The 17093-nt window shown below is 34.9% G+C and overlaps 1 protein-coding gene across 1 annotated transcript in view; it reads left to right on the top strand.

The window, feature by feature from the left end:
• The window catches only part of SPATA17 (spermatogenesis associated 17), a 95978-nt gene that overhangs the window by 44208 nt on the left and 34677 nt on the right, over positions 1-17093 (top strand). Inside the window, exons 7-8 of the mRNA XM_051614911.1 lie at positions 11201-11389; positions 16568-16716. Coding sequence (XP_051470871.1) covers positions 11201-11389; positions 16568-16716 — 338 coding nt within the window. The remainder of the gene's footprint in view (positions 1-11200; positions 11390-16567; positions 16717-17093) is intronic.

Genomic DNA, 17093 nt, shown 5'->3' with positions numbered 1-17093 from the left:
TACCTTTTACATTTTATTTCCTTCCTCTTTACTGTTGTAATTTTATTATCCTGTGTCTGAAACATTCAGGGGATGAAATTATCATTCATTATAAGTACTAATACTTCCTGAAGATGAACTAAAATGGTTAATTTTTATTTAAATGTAGGTGGCCCAGTAACTGAACATCCCCACTTATCCATGGTTGTTTAATATCCACTCATCATTTGTCTGCCAAGACCTTGGGTATTTCCGAGTACTTTCCAAAGCTTGTAGCATAAAAAATCCCATTTAAATTAAAGAGGAGAGAATGAGCTTTCCTAGCTTTCAGGCAGGCTTGCAGCTATATTTAAATAGCATTAGTATATAAAGCACTTCGTGCAACAGTGTTCTGTTTTTATAAATTATTCTTTCCGAAGGATTCTCAATTTACATTAAATCCCTCTTACAGTGCTTGTGACAGATACGTTTGATCAGTCAGCCTTCTTTGTGTATTCACTTCCACATTGGAAGCCATATTCCTTAGTCTTATTCACAGGTATTCACTACAGGAAAATCATTCTGCTCTTGTGCCTCATAGGCCACTGTGCACACAATCTCAGTTAACTTGAAAGGAATCTCAGTTAATGTTGCTTAATGTTTCTGTCAAAAAGAAGGACAAAGTAAGGTAAACTGAAAGCAGCCAGTAACCGAGCTGTTGTGATTCTGGAATATATTGCACCTGAACAAAACCAAAATGTTTATGTCTAGGAGATTAGTTCCACTAGGTCTGAATTCCAAAAATTGTCTTTAAGTGATTTGCACATGCAGTCAAAAATCTTTATTTATCTTAGAATTTAAGTCCAGCTCTTGCCCTTTGGGATTACTCATCCTGGGAACACTCAGGACTGTAATTCTGCTACTCAATATGGTATCATGATGATATAAAAAGAAGGCAAATGCTAGAAGCCAACATATACCTCCAGAATCTATCTGGTGCATGCTCTGCCAAAACTATTTCGTGACAAAGTTTACAACTTTGATTACAACATGGATTTCCCAGTTTTGCTTATATCCTTTTCAATCAGCCTTTCTTTTTCTCTAAGAAATCTTGGTCGTCTACCTAAAGAGGGCAAGCACACTCAAAGCCAAAACTAAGATGGCAAGCATGGTGATCTTCATGGCCTGAAAAGAGTAGCTCTGTAGATTAGGGAGCAATAGGAAAAGGATAGGGAAGCACTATCTGCTGACACTATATAACCTACCTCTTACAAGAAATACGTGGCTATGGACTATTTCCCATGTGTTTCTCCCAGATGTCAGTGCAAAGTACTTCCCATTCACCCTTCTTGTAAGTCTCATTCTTGCACAAGTGGTAAGTGAAAGTGCTTCAAAGAGAAATACATTTCTCCCTTTGCCACACTTCCCAGAAAACAAGATATTCACAGCCTATTTTGTAAAGATAGTCAGTAAATTGACTTAAAAATAGAACATTTAATTATTTTAAGCATGTTCTGTGACAGCATTGCAAGCTGTATTTTTCCTAAAGGCTGCTTATTATAAAATCATTTCAGTTAGTGCGGTAATTGGATAACTGTGCAAAGAAATGAGAAAGAGTTTACACTGAGAAATCATCTGTCATTAGAAAGAGCTTAACACACAATAGGACGTAAAGTTTGAGTGCTGCTTTGTGATTGATCCTATGCAAGCTCGTTTGTTTAAAGGCCATGTACACATGGCGATATTTCTTAGAGCTTCTTCTAAATAGCTTGTTACTAGCCATGTCACTCATTCTAAGCATCTGTTATAATAGCATAGTGGCATCTCTGTTTCTACCATGTATTACAGCATTTAGCATTGCTGTATGTAGCATTATTCATTTAAAAATTCACTAGCTAGAAGGTAACTGTCTTTTTCAGCATCTGAATTGCATAATCTCTATTTGTGTGGATTTTTTCTGGATGACAAACTTCTTGCTCAACTCCTGTGGGCAGGATTAATGGCAGAGTTTAAAGGACAAGCTGTGTGATCTATCAAAAGTGTACATGCTGAGATCTTAGGGAAACATGACCACATTTTGTGTATTACTGTCAATTGGGGTGGCAAAAGGGTTGGATTGCCGCAGGGTCAGAAAACTGATAAGAGTGAGTTATATACTGAATGTTGGCTTTGTGTATGATTTGGTACACACATTTAAGAAGAATCTATATTGCAGAAAATTACAATGTAGTGCAGATATCCACTAAATAGCTCACATACAGAGCCATGCTGACATACACTATCACAGAGTGGAACTCAACTGACATTCCTGAAATTGTTACTGGGATAAATTTTGTTGATGTGTAGTAGTTTGTCTGGTGTTTATGCAAGTTTATTGTGATGTATGGTCTTGCTCAGGTAATTTTTGAAGCTGTTATAGCAGAAGAAGTACATGCTAAATAAGAGATAAATGCATAAGAAGAGGGAGGTTAGGAATGGCATGGGAGAAGTCATGAAGATAAAATGCCATACATTTCTCAACAGCAAACCTTTCTGTTGATTAAGAAGTGGCACTGATGGTATCCTTGCTTTAATGAGACTTCAAGATGAGTGATGTACTCACCAGTTCTTTTGTTTTTCAGCTCTTGAGCACGTGAATAGTATAATGGTAAAGTTCTTTCATTAACTTGTACAGCTTATTCATTAGCCTATGCTTTTGTTTAGTATCTAATATATACTGTTAATTTGAGAATTCTGTCTAACCACAATGGATGTGATGAAAACTGTGTATCTTCCCCATCAATTGTTTTTTTAACCTTTATTTTTCATGCTTTCTTTATTTCCAGTTTTTCTATTTCAACAATATTTTAATAAAATCTTAATATTTTTACTATTTTCTTATTACAGCAATCTTTTTTACTAATTTCTGACTACCTTTACTAATCTGACTAACATGGCTCTGTTTTCTCTTTTTTATTCTTTCCTGTATACAATACTGTGAGCGGTCACTGAAGCTTCACTGCTTTGCTTATTGGTCTCACTGAGGACTACCTTGTTAAGCATATTGTCACTTTTCAAGTTTTTAGTCATTGTCTAATCCTAGAGGCTTACTACAGCAAATTGTTTAATGAATCTGTCAGGATATATGTCTGTGTGGGAAGATCACATTTAAGCACAATGCAACAGAGAAACAAGTAACAATGAAAACAAATGTTACATTGTTTAGTTGCATAGATGTATCTTTGGAAAAATGAATGAATTTTCTATTTCGTAATTATTTCATTAATAAAGGAAATTTCTTGATGATTTTCATCCTTATCTGTTAAGAAGAGTTTCTCTTGTATTCTTATATATTGTCGTAGGTAACTTCTAATGTTACAAATTCAAAGAAACTACATGGTATAATTACCAGGATTTTTCTCAATCCGGTGAGAGGATCAGTGAATTTTGAGTTTATTTTTTCTTGCAGAACTAATATTTTCCATTATAACAATGATAGTAGATGGAATTTTAATTTTAAACATGTAAACAATATCACACATTCAAGTTGTCACCGTTTGACTCGGGTCCGACAACAATGCTCTCGATCCCCTTCCCCTCCCACCCAGGTAGGCGAGGAGAGAGAGAAAAAGAGAGAGACTTGGCTGGATTGAAAACTAAACTACACAGCTTTAATTAAACACTAATGATATAAGAAAATATTTATGATTATATACAAATTTGTTCAGATATCTGCAAAAGCCTCTCCTCTCCCCCCACCCCCAGCAACTCCCACAGCATCTCCTGAGCTGCGAACAGTCCCAAAAAATCCTGGACTGCTGCTGGAGAAAGGGGACAGTGATGAGGGTCAGGAGAGCTCGAGCCTAAGGGTGGACGGTGATGGATGGACAGAGTCCTGCCCAGATGCCGGCCATGGGCGGAAGAGAAAGGAAGAAGAAGAAACAGGAAGGAAGTTGTCTTCTGTGATCTCTGACCTTCCTCTGAGCTTATGTAGATATATGGAATGGAATATCTCTGGCCAATTTTTCTGTCTGTCTAATTCAGCCTCCTACAGGGGGGTCATAAATCTCCCCGTAGTGTCTGAGCCAGCAGAGTGAAGGTGCGACCTTGAAGACCCAGCAGTTACAAAACCATTCCTTTCTTATCAGTCTTAGTTAGAACACACTGTGACTAGTTAAGGGAAAGCTTGCTGAAGAAAAAAAATCAGTACAAGTAAAATTGGCTTCATCCTGGCTTAAACCAGGACACAAGTAAGTGTTTTAAGGCACACAAGCATAAATAATCTTAGCCTCCAAGTAACCCTGTGAAGTAAGGAAATACAGTCTGTGTGTTCATGTGCAGTTATTGAGACATGGAAGAATAAAATCACCTTCAAAGATTATTCTTCAGACTCAGCTTTTAATTCCTACATATACAGAGCCATTTTAGAAACAGGTTGGTTTTCAGAGATTCCTAGAATTTGTACATGATCCCATACTCTCCCCAGCACTTCTTATATAGTAAATTAATATTGGAAGTTCCCATTCCTATTTTTAAAGTCAAGTTGTTAAGCAAGTTAAAATGTATTTTTGGCATTTTTTTGAAATCACTTAGAAGTAAAATGAGAAATCAGTAAGAGAACTTTGAATGCTCTGTCCCTGTTCTGTGTTTTCATCATTAGAGTATTGTTTCCCATGCCTTCACTCAATCATTCAAGTTATTATCCCTGACCTAGTCAAGTCATCGAGAGCCTGTGTAAGAATTACATTTGATAGAGTAAGTCTCAGTCAGAGAGAGGATCAATTAAAGTGGATACATTTTGGGGAGCCTCTACATTTGCTGGGCTGCTGTGTTTTGGATATTGTGCCACAATGGTGCATGCTTTAGACTAAATGTTTGTTTCGCTTTTGTCTTGTTCCCTAAATACTCAGATAGCTGGTACCTGTTTAGATACTCAACGAGTTTTCTTTCCTGCAACTGAACTTAGGGCCTGTGCAGGTTTAGAGGTTGATTTTGTAGTCTGTGGCCAGGATACTGGACTGGAATATTTTCTTAACACCTCGCTGTGTAGTCCATAAAATTGCAGCCTGATTTACTTATAAATGTACGTTTAAAACATGATTGCACTGTTATTTTAATATCAAGCGAACATTTCACAAATGAAAAGGACTGAACCAAGCTTTACACTCTGAAGGCAGAATAACAATAATTAATGCTTCTATTACTCTGTTTAAACAGAATATATATTAAGTAGAAGACAGGCAATTAATCCCACTTGAAAGAATATATGCTACTCATCACTCATTTATGAATTTTTCAGTCTCTGCATAAAAGCAGTATCTCAAATAAGGCTGTGATACCTTAGGTACAGTAACACTCTTGAGTCCTCGGATTCTTATTTAGATGGAACTCCTGAGACTATATTTCCATAAGGATTAGAGGATCAGGCATAAGGAGTAGTGTTACATCATGGCGAACTGATCTTACATTTATAAAGCTGGGTGACATTTTTCCTATTGTCAGCCATGGTAAGGAAATTTTATGTCCAATTGGAATGTTGAATCACACTATGGTATTTTTCCAATAGCTGAATAATGTTTACACTGTATTTCTTAATTGTTAATTTAAACATCTGTTCTTATTAGTTAAAAATAATTGGTTATCCCTAGTGGAATGCATGCTAATGTGGCTTAAATATTTTTATGTTTCTTGATGGTTCTTTCCCCAAATTTTGTATTATAAATATTACCCTTTTATTTTCACTACATACGGAATATTCTGACTGCCTGTAATAAACCAGTTATTTAGAAGTTTTAAATTCCTTTTCTTTTACAGACATGGTTGCAGCATCATTTAAACATGTTTTTCCTTGTGAATCATTAATGTTTTAAGGTATTTCTTTTACCTCCTAGAGAAACTATATCTGGGGATTAACAAGATTGTTCACTGGAATTCATGTGGAAGCATAACTGCAGTAGCTGAGAAATGATCATGTTTCCTTTTAGTTCTCAGCAAGAGTAATTGAATGTTGAATATCTTACTAAACTCTGGACTGTGACAGTGTGTTAACACTCCGACTATCTCCTAACAGCAGGGCAATTATTTGCTGAGTGGGATTTTTATAAATCCCCTGGCAGTAGTGTGTCCTGATAATTATGATGAAGTGCACTGGTCAGTGTTGATTCAGCAATCCCATCTCTAGCAAATATTTCATTCACAGCTCTCCTTCATGCTTTTACTTTTATGGCTTTTAAAGATCTCTTACTTCTTCTCTCAGTTTGCTTAGTTTTTTTACAAATTACAATGGAGCAAAAAAGGATTTTCAAGTGAAGTCTCTATTTTGTTGAAGTCTTTCCTGTTTAACTCCTCATTAAAAGACCAGAATGAGAAAGTAGGACTTTATTTAGGTTTTACTGTGTAATCACATGCAAAAGCTTCTTCCCTCAAACGTATTTTTTGCAAGCTTAAATGACTGTTAAATGAAACATTTATGTTCAGGGTATATGTTAGTTCAGACTTTCAGAGTTTGTATGGAAAAACAGTTAAAATAGAACATACTCCTATTATTGTCTAGTTAAAATACAGTAAAAATATTTTAAACGTATAAGGATACACTTGCTTTTGACTTTATGCTTACATTTTATCTTCAGCTCAACTTAAGTTGATTTTTAATTTTTCATTTGTCTATTTGCAATGCAGTAGCTACATTGTATCTATTTGGGCACATTTTGTTTGGAATTTTATATGTAAACTCTAAAAGCTCCATCAAGAAATAAGAAATAAGAATAAAAAATAACTCATCCATAAATAAAACTGCAGCATCTAAAACTGTTCATGCTTTATTATACCACTTGGGATCACCAATCTTTTCTGAGGAACTATCCAGCATAACCAACACAGCCTTGTCTTTCCCTTCCTATCTGCACCTTTTTCTTTCCTTTCTTCCTTCCTTATTTCTATTTTGCTGCTCTCTTCCCTCATAGTTTAGCTTTCAAGACAAGCTCCTAAATAATTTCTTTATTGTTTTCTGGGAAAAAAACAGTTGTCTTTCTCTGTATAGAAATGACAAACAGGAAAAGACAAAAAATGGATATTCTATAGCGTAGACTAAATATGAGATTAGAGGTGGAAACAAACCATAATATTAGAAAAACCAAAACAAACAAATCTTTTCTTTGCTAATGTTCCTTAAATTAATATTTGTTTTCTTTTTTTTTTTCTTTATGTGCTACCATTAATTATAATGATAAAACAATGATTGTGAGGAAATGAAATGACAGAGAGTTTGAAATGCAAAATGATTCAAAATATTAATGTAATGCTAAGGATGACTGAGTAACAAATGGTACATTTGCCAGTATGCTTGACCTGACACAATTCATATTCCAGGTCATGCTTGGGTTTCCATGATGGAAAGTCTAAGGCAGAGAATCTTAGGGAAAAATATATATCTAATGTATAACTAATTTTCTTTTCTCTGTCTTTTTTTTAATTTTATTTTTTTATTTTTATTTTCCCTAATGAGACAGAACCATAGTCTTAAAAAAAAAATAAAATCTGTGCTTTCACACCTCATTTGCCATATTCACCACTGGGCCACCATTCACCAGAAGGGCCTGATGCAAGGAGGTCAGTAAGAAGCTATTAGCAGCATCCTCTCCTGAGATTTCTTTGGTCTTATTGAGGTGGAAGTTAGCATGACAGTACTGCAAATAACTCAGCTGTAGGTTTTTTAACAGCACAGATTTCCCCACAGTGTTTGTCACTTTAGAAAATTGTTCCTGGAAATCAAGTCCCAGAAAACTGCCTTTGACAGAGGCCCTTCTTATTTGTGAAGAACACGGGCACAGAAAATGGTGTCATTCTTCCTGCAGACAAGGGGTACTTTTTGTAACCTATTTGTATTTTGGAGGGCAACATATTTTAGTATGAAGCAAAGGTGGGGAAAATATTGGACTCAAAATAAGAAGTAAGATCTCAAGACAGATACTCCTTTACCATTGAAAAACCAGTATTAATTACATCGGTTTTGTTGTTGAGAGAATATTGTAGTAAAGCAGGGAAAAGATGAAGTAACACTTTTAACACATTGTACTGGTCTCAAGATGATATGCAAATTTAGCAGGTACCAAAGGCTTCGATCCTCCAGATTCTTAGTTTTGCAGACTGCCAGCTCCCTGCAGAGGATAGAGTGAACAGGCTGTCCATCAGCACACAGCACGTGTGCAAGAAATTACAAAAATAAGACAATGATTTGCAGAGATATTTATAAATGAATGGAAGCAATTTTGCTAGAGATTTGTCTGAACTGTAAAGTAGAATCAAATTTGTCCCCTTTTCTCTCCTACCAAACTTTGCCAATTTTAAATCTAAGCTTAAAACCTTAGCATAAGCCTTGGGGAATTTGGAGTAAATTGGTATCAATTTTATCTAGCTAGGTACTAACTCTGCTGATTGCTCTGCTGTTTGAATACTTGAACATATATAATTAAAATGCAAAGTAATTAACAAGGATTGCTTGAAAAATTGTTATTTAAAAATGAACTTCAGTTTTGACCCAGATCTTATGAAGGGTTTCCACTGTAAAAGAAACATCAGCTTTTAAAGTGTCCAACTGGCCTCACTAAAACTCCAAATTCATTTCATAGTTTGTACATTATCTGAATAGTATGCAAAAAAAGAACAATAGAAGATGACTAAGATAGATGATTAAGATACTTTTCCAGCAATAATAATTCAAAAGACACAGAATCAATGGATTCTCACATCTCTTATGGCTAATTTTGGTAATGTTAAAAGTGCTAAAAGCAAATAATTTTGTGCACCCTGACGTTTTCAGCAGCATTTCACAGTGTTTGAACCCTTTATGAACTACAGTTTTTTCTACTGCCAAACATTTAAAGAAAGAAATGTCATCTAGAATATACATAACATCTCAGTATAGATGGCAAAATGCAGTTTCAGAAAGCCATTATACTTCTGGAGCCTGTTATACTTGCTCTAAGTCTGAGTAACAGAAGCTAATGCCATGCCTTAGAGCCCAGAAAACAGATTGCTTTAAAGTTTTTCTTGCCTGTAATTCTTCAGAGGAAAAATGTTTAAATTACTTAAGGTGTATTTTTCCACCTTGGAGAAACAAAGACTAAAAAACAAAATTATGCTATGAAGATTGAAATAATTAAAATTTTGGTGGTTAAAAATTCCTACCTAATTTATTCTTCAGTTTGTTTGTTTGTTTGTTTGTTTGTTTGTTTGTTTCTTCAAGGAAAGGATTTAAAAGAATTATGCATTTTAGCCAGATGCAGTGCTATTAGCATTTGCTAGTGATCAACACATCCATGACCACCAATTTCAGAGTCATAATTATGTTGTAGTGGTTTATTCCAGAACATCCTGGCTCTCAGTTGTGCACATGGAGTTGTTTTTCTTCCAGAAATCGTTTACATTTTTGGTGACCTGGTAGTTTTCTATTCATGTTTTCTTTCCCAGCACACGTGCACACGGATCATGCAGTGAAGTAGTTTATATGGCTTGCACTAAGAGAGGAACATATAACAGAAGACCAAAATCAATTGTCATTAGAGTCAGATCACTTACAGAGTTGAAGAGTATAGCCCATAAGTTTTTGAATAGACCACCAATATGTTGAATAAGCTACCATCTCTGAATGTTTTTGTCCAGTAAACAGTAAGTTTTACATGGGCCTTATTTAACTGTTTTGGCACAAGAAATTGGAGCTTCCCAGTAGGATATGTTAATGAAAAATGCATTAGAGCTAATTGGGGAGTGTTCAGTCCTTTCAGCCCCAAGAGGTTAATACTTTATGAGGAGGCTCTACTTAGTTTTCTCGTGGATCCTCAGTAGTGTTCCAAAATGGAAAGACTTTAAGCATTTACTCTTTTCCTTACCTTTCCCACATCACAAAACTTAGTTCTTCTCCTACTATTTTATTCAATAATTCTTAGCAACTGAAATTATTATAAAAGCAAAGGATAAAATATTTTAACTGTGCAAATCTACTTTACAAGTCTTAAGAATACTCTAAGTATACTGTTGTAGAAAATGTAATTATTCTTGAAGGAACTCAGTATCTTTAACTTTTGCCAGGTGTTTTTTAAGCCTATGTAATCTGCTTTTTAAAGAGATTTAGTGGCCTTGCGCAATATGGTATAGAAACTCTCATGTTTAGCATTTCATAATTAATTCAGTAAGCTTGCATATGTCTGTTTGACAATAGTTTATATACAGCTGATAAAATCTCTACATGTATAGGAATTACTTGGGAACAATTTGTCACAATTTTGACTTGCCAGATACTCACAGACTGTTAATGATGTAGATTACTTGTTCAGAATTTGAAATGCCTGCTTCATATTACTAATGGTTATATTAGATCACGTCAGCGATGCATTTAGGGGTGTATCCTGAAAAAAATGAAATAGCAAATTCAGTGAAGAATGAATCTTCCAGTCTTCACAAATCAGAAATTTTTATTAGAAATTTTTGGGTTTTGCATCTTCTGTAGTCTTAAAAATAAATGCATTTCAATATTTAAAGGAATTTAATGTGAACATTTTGTTGGAAAAAAAACAGTTACTGTTTTTTGGTATTCCATAAGGTTTTTTTATATTTCCACTTAACTAATCACTCAGTTTTACTTTTCAAAATGCTGCAGTTGCTACTGTCTTAGTCCACATTGTGAGATGCTAGCACACAGTTTAAAGGGACAAGAGTTACGTGCCCTTGCATAAGAGTTTATTTTACTCTTTAAGTATGTGTTTGGAAATAATGGGTAGTTATTTTTGTTCCTATTGTGTACAGGAATTTAATTGGAATTTAAATGAAACTTGAAATTTCAAGACAACTATAATGGTTTGCCTTTAAAACTAGAGAAAAATTTGTACATTTCATTATTTTTTAAGGGAAAATAGAGTGTTTTGTTGGCTGCTGCTGTGGAAGGAAGACAATTGAATGTGACTGATAGAAAACATGTCTGAGATACAGGAAGCTCTTTCTTCCGTAAAATGAAAGTTAACCCCCCCCACCTGAAGGGCTGAAACCTGAATTATATGCTACATTATCATATTTAAGCTCTTTTGTAACTGTAATCCAATGCCCAGAGATGCATTTACACTATAGATTTATCCCATGGCAGTGGCCATCAGAAACTTGGTGTAGAACTGTTCATTATATAGGTGATTTTTTAATTGGTTGATTTACAGAATAAACGTAAGAATGAGTTTGAAGTTAGTTGAAGTAAAAGATAATTCCATTTTCTGCTCAGATTGCAGGCATATACAATTCACCCTTCAGAAAATCCCCAGATCCGATGGAACTGCTGCTACGGGAGTCCAAGCCATTGAGCCACAGGCGACAGCAAGTGAAGAGTCCCTTTGCCTATGACCTCTATGACTGGCCAACTTGTAGAAGGCCTCCAACTTTCTCCATGGCTATTGACAAACAGAAACCTCAGGTAACATTTTTTAGTGTCTCTGAGGCAGCTTGTGTTTTGTATATTTTATCATAGATTATCATAGAATACCTGGAGTTGGATCTCTGACTCCAAAAATCCCTTTTTGGATTTTTTTTTTAATGTATAGATCTAGTGCTTTCATTTAGGATGTAAAATCTTTGAAACCTATTCATCTGAAAAGAAACCTAGGTGGTGTGTAAAAACAGGGAAATATGATTCTTTAAATTTTATTTTTGTTCTTTAGGGAAAAAAAAGTAATTTCCAATACTACAAAGGGAAGACCTGATATAACTGAATATGATTATTATGATTCATTAGAGTTAGAATTCTTAATTTCCAATTTTAAATTTTAAAAAATAGGATAAATTAAAAGCAATAGAACAAAATAACTAGTTGTGATAACTTTTTGTCTTTTTGCAACAGCCAGAAGGCATCCTCTCAGTATAGAACAGTTCCTGCTCTTTTGTGTCCACTACCTGTGTGTCAGCCCTAGTTGAAAAAAATTCTATGTTTTGTTCTGCATCACAGCCAAGTTACCTAGCTCCCATTCTTAACTGTCATCATCTCAATTTTCACTTCAGCTGTTGTCATCATATACTGCAGATAGCTTTTTTCCCTTTTCTATAGGGTAATGGAGATCTCTGAGATAATGCATCAGAGTGAATATCCCATAAGATGGCAGAACACCTTATTATAACAACCTACTGGGAATATGCCCAATATACACAGCAGACAGACTTTTGAGATGTTTATGTTCCTCACTTTGTGACAGTACAACATGTAGCTTCTACCAGTAGATGCCTGATACAGGTACTTTTTGAGATAGAAGTCTTATGTCTTTCCCTCTCTTCTGAAGTATTTTTCAGTTTGCCCAATCTACTGAACCTTCTACTTACCTCACACATACACTTTCAGTCTTGATTTGACTTTGATCACAATGTTTTCAGAACCTCTTAATTTTTTATTTTTTTTTTTCACTCTGCCCTGTATTTAAATTTTCTCTTCTATATTTTGCTTAGGAAGACAATGCTTGTAAATGAGCCCTTCTCAGTAACTTTTACTGAAGCTATCATTTAGTTACAGAAATTGGACAATAATAATGAGCAATAAGCAATGTATAATATACCTTTATTGGTATTTTACTTCTCTGGATCAATATGGTTATTTTCACTATATTATTGCAGTCCTTGGTAGAGGTGATCTGAACACAGTCTGAAGTTTCAGCTGCTGCTGGGTTCAAACTACATGTACACATGCCATCTGCCACAATTTACCTGTGGCTAATTGATTGCATCCATATTGATCTTCAGAGGGGACAGCTGTAGGCGTACTGGCTAACCCACACAAAAGAGGCTTTTCTGATCTTTGTGTCATGACTGACTTGACTGTAACAGGATGAGTCTGTCTTGGTAGTGGTACATAAATTGGGTTAGAGTATCAGGAGAAAATGCAGGTCTGCCAGAATACTGCTGCAGAAGTAAAGATGAGCCACAGAGATCCACACTGCTTGTAACAGTAAGGTGCAGCTTCAGGGCAATTCTCCACTTTTGTCCTTCCCTCCTTATGTTCTCCCTACCTTGACTGCTTGAGCTTCCTCATTGAATGAACTCATTGACTCCCATTAGAACTGAGACACAGTGTGAGCCAACAAACAGTTTGGGAGATAAGGGAGTTCAGGATTGAAATAAACAAAACATTATAGCTTACCTTCTGGGACCAAAAGGGCTATGTTGATCCTTGGATGCACTGTCTCTCAGGAGGGGAACTTTTTGCCTCGTGGACATAGTACAGGAGTCATGCTTAAAATAAAGGGAGAACTCAGAGGTTTTCCATTGTGGAGCTGCTCTTGCAAAACCACTTTACTGTATACAAAGTATTTTACAAGTTTCTGTTTGGATTTCTAATATTTTATAGGCCTTTCTAAGTTCAGACACATGCACAGCAGTCATGCACAGATAGCCTTTTAGAACAAACCAGAAGACTTCTGTTTATTTTCTGCAGCTCAAAGAGGGAATTTACTATATAATACTTTAATCCTTTCAGCACCCTGGGATGTACACTGTGGGGTAAATTTTCAAAGCGCAGCGCGTGGATTTAGCTGCGCGACTCTTATTGATGTTAATGGGAGTCACACGGCTAAATCCCTGTACAACACTTCGACAATTTAGGGTTGTATGTCTAAGAAAAGGACACTGGTTTGAGCTGATGAAACAGCTGGAAATGAAAACCCATCAGAACACATCATCCTGAAAGTTGTCTGGTGTGACAATAAGGAATTTAATTACTAGATATACTTGAGTCCTAGTTCTCTGTGGTAACAATTTTTGGCACCAAGCTTCTTTTTCTAACATCTGTCAGTCCCACTGTGAGTCACTCGTTACTTCAACGTTGTTTCAAGTATCTAAAATTTGTATTGCCCAGAGGGTCGGATATTTTATATTAGAATGTCAATTATATATGTTTAAAAGAACAGAAATTAGCTATCTATCAGCTTTCTCTAAGGAAAAAGGGTATTTAACATTTTATAGGTAAGCTCTGTGTGTGTAAGATAGTGTATTTAAAAGTTTTAATGATACTTACACATCAGTTAGATCTATCATTTTTATTGCTGAGTTAACTAGAGTTACAGCTTGATAGAAACAGATAATGTTAAAATTAGTCACCTGTTCATTGAAAGGCTTTAATAACAGAAAGTACATTGCCATTTTTTGGGGGATTTTTTTGCATGCTGTTAGGTCTCCTAGAATGGAGGCAGTGAAGAACTTATGGTTTCATGTAGATCATAATTTTTATCATGAGTTTCTGATTTTATGATAAAGTAGTAAGAACACCAACCTGCTTTATTTGGCAGACCAATTGGTAGCAAGGAGATTTACACTACTCAGTACACATTCCAAACATAGAACATAGAGCTGTGTGAGTTGCTTTCAAGGTGAAAACTGTCGGTTGACATCCCCTCTTTCTTTCTTGGACTGATCTCCCCAAGAAGATTTGCATTTTGTAGGAGGATGCATGAAATGCTTGCAGACACTGCCAATTTGGAGGCATTTGTAAGCACCATTCTACCACAGATTTCACAAATCTGAAAGATAATCTTGTAAAATGGGAAGAAGTAAATGGATTTTTTTAGAGGTCTTGTCATTTTAGATATATTCCTTAGGTGTTTATTGCTAGGTAAATTTCTTCAAATACATGATTTAGAGAAATGGAAAAATACATAGGGAATTTTCAAAATCATCATCATCATATTGCAACATATATACCCTACTTTTATAGAGTGATGACACAGCCTTGCTTGAGAGATCTTTCCTTAGTTACACTCTTTCCCTCCCTCCTTCCATCAGTAGTTGGACTCCCAGTAATTTAATTTGAACTATGGATTGAGAAAGAGTTGGAAAGTCTTAGAAATTAAAGATGGAAAAAAAATCCTTTCTTGGATACCTGATTTGGCCCTTATGCTGATGGAACATAAGTCAATATTTTACAATGAAGAAGAAATACAATATTCTGAAAGGCCATTTGCTAAAAGCAAACATATTTATCTTGATAATATATGACAATAGTACATTTCTTTCTTCTTTGCTCCCTATATCCACTTCCTGCAAACATCTTGCAATAGAATGTTCTTTTATATTATAAATTTTAAACTATTTTTAGAACTTGATCATCAGATTATATATTACTAGAACATTTCTTACTGGTTTTAATGTCCTGTTCTACTATTGGTTATTCTCTCATGGGTGATAATACATTTAATTCTGTTTTTATAGACTTACTGAGATCATATTAAATGAATGTAGTTTTTTTATGTATACTTAGAATGCAGAAGCAGGAAAAAACCTGCAAAAAGTGTAAATATTATGCTCACTTGTTTACTAGGACCTTTAAAAAGATCTCCAAATCACGGTACTGTGTCTTTAAAAAGTAAAGTTCCAATAAAAATCCATTAACTACTTTCAAATATAGCAATCCTCCTGTCCAGCTGTGAAAAGTACTAGATGATACTTATTTGCCATTTGTGTTATTTACGGTCCATGACTTTTATGGTAACTGGTTCCTATTATTGGTTTCTATTAATGTAAAACATAAGTGAACATAAATGAGGCGTGAATCATTTCTTTTTATTAGCCCCACAGTCTTCACTCAGTGCTTGCAGTAACTCCAGCTGTGACTTGTTAGTGATAACCTATTTAAAGAAGGATATCTTTAAGAAGAAAGGCTGTTATTAAGATTCTTTGTCTGTTCATAGTTTCAGAAGGTTTCACTAGTTCATTGCAGGATCAACCATGATGAAAATAAAATAAAAATTAATTAGCAACACTTCTAAATCCAGAGTTGCCACTAAACTGTCCTGAGTGTAATATGGCACTAATTACTTACACTCCAGGTAAGTTCTTACTCGTTAGTACAAAAAACAAAGCATGGGATTTGTCACTTTGATAGTGCAGGAAAGGACTTCCTGCTGGTATTTTTCTGTGTTATTGAGTGGTAGATGGTTATATAATGAGTTTTTAAACAATATACACTGGAAAAAAGATATATATATGTATATATGGAGACACTTGTGAAAGAATTATGCACTTTCTCTTTTTTATGAATAATGAAATTAATGTGGAATTAGACTTTTCAAAAATTATCTATACACCTGTATCACTGAATTAATTAGTTTGAATTGTATAAGAAGATTTGTATCTTTAGGCATGTATTAATTCTCTTCCAGGTAGCTTTACAGTTAAATTTAAAAGAGCACGTTGTTTAAGGTAAAACATTATTTATCCTAGGGGAAGGAAATGACTTAAGCTTTTTGCTTAAGCAGAATCTAGATGCTTTTAATTCTTGTCTATCAGTTTTTATTTCACCACTATTATTTTCTAAGGAAAAACTAAGTTTTCCTAATAAATTCTAAAGTGCAATATTTAAAAATAATACGTATTTATTGATAGCTAAAGAAATCTGGAGTGTACATTTCTCATTTTCTCTTTGAAGCTTTAGAGCATGTTACCAACTTTTGTCTTCTCTGCAACACTCTCTCACAATGAACCGCTTTAATTTTTTGAAAGAAAAGTCTTGCTACACTTCCCAGACATTCTGCGTCCTCTTAGATCAGTGACGTGTCATGAATAAAAGAAGAAAAGAATTGTAAACCCACAATAAAACACATTATCCTACACCTTTCAGGGGCCTTTCCGTGATCCTGCTGAAGTATTTCAGCAGCGCCACAAGCCTTTGGAACCAACCTTGCGAGTGGCAACATCAATCAATTTACTAGAGGAGGCCAGAGAGGAAATGAAATGGGAGGAATGGAGAAATCGTATACATGACAATGAGTAAGTTCTTTGTTTTTTCTTATATTGTTATGAGAATGTTTTCTTTATTCCATTGCTTTCAGAAACCTTTCGTGCCTGACAAAATGAAATGTCAAACCTGACAGCTTACTAGCAAACATTCTATTTACATACTTTTAAATTCTGTGTCCTTACATTATAAACCGCTCAGGGCAGAGACCCCATCTTGTAATTGTGTGACATGTGCCATCTTTATTATGAATCTACAGAAGAACTTGCAATAATAATAGTATGTGATGCAACAGATGGGTTAAATGGGAAATAAGAAAACAAATGCAAATGCTGTTTGGCCACATGCATCTTGCCAAGGAAAAAACACCGTTTCAGTCTTCATATTCAGGAAACTTACAGACTACAAG

The sequence above is a fragment of the Apus apus genome, chromosome 3 (assembly GCF_020740795.1).
Source record: "Apus apus isolate bApuApu2 chromosome 3, bApuApu2.pri.cur, whole genome shotgun sequence".
NCBI classification, from domain to species: domain Eukaryota; kingdom Metazoa; phylum Chordata; class Aves; order Apodiformes; family Apodidae; genus Apus; species Apus apus.
Note: the sequence above shows the minus strand (reverse complement) of the source record. Positions and strands in the feature narration are given on the sequence as shown.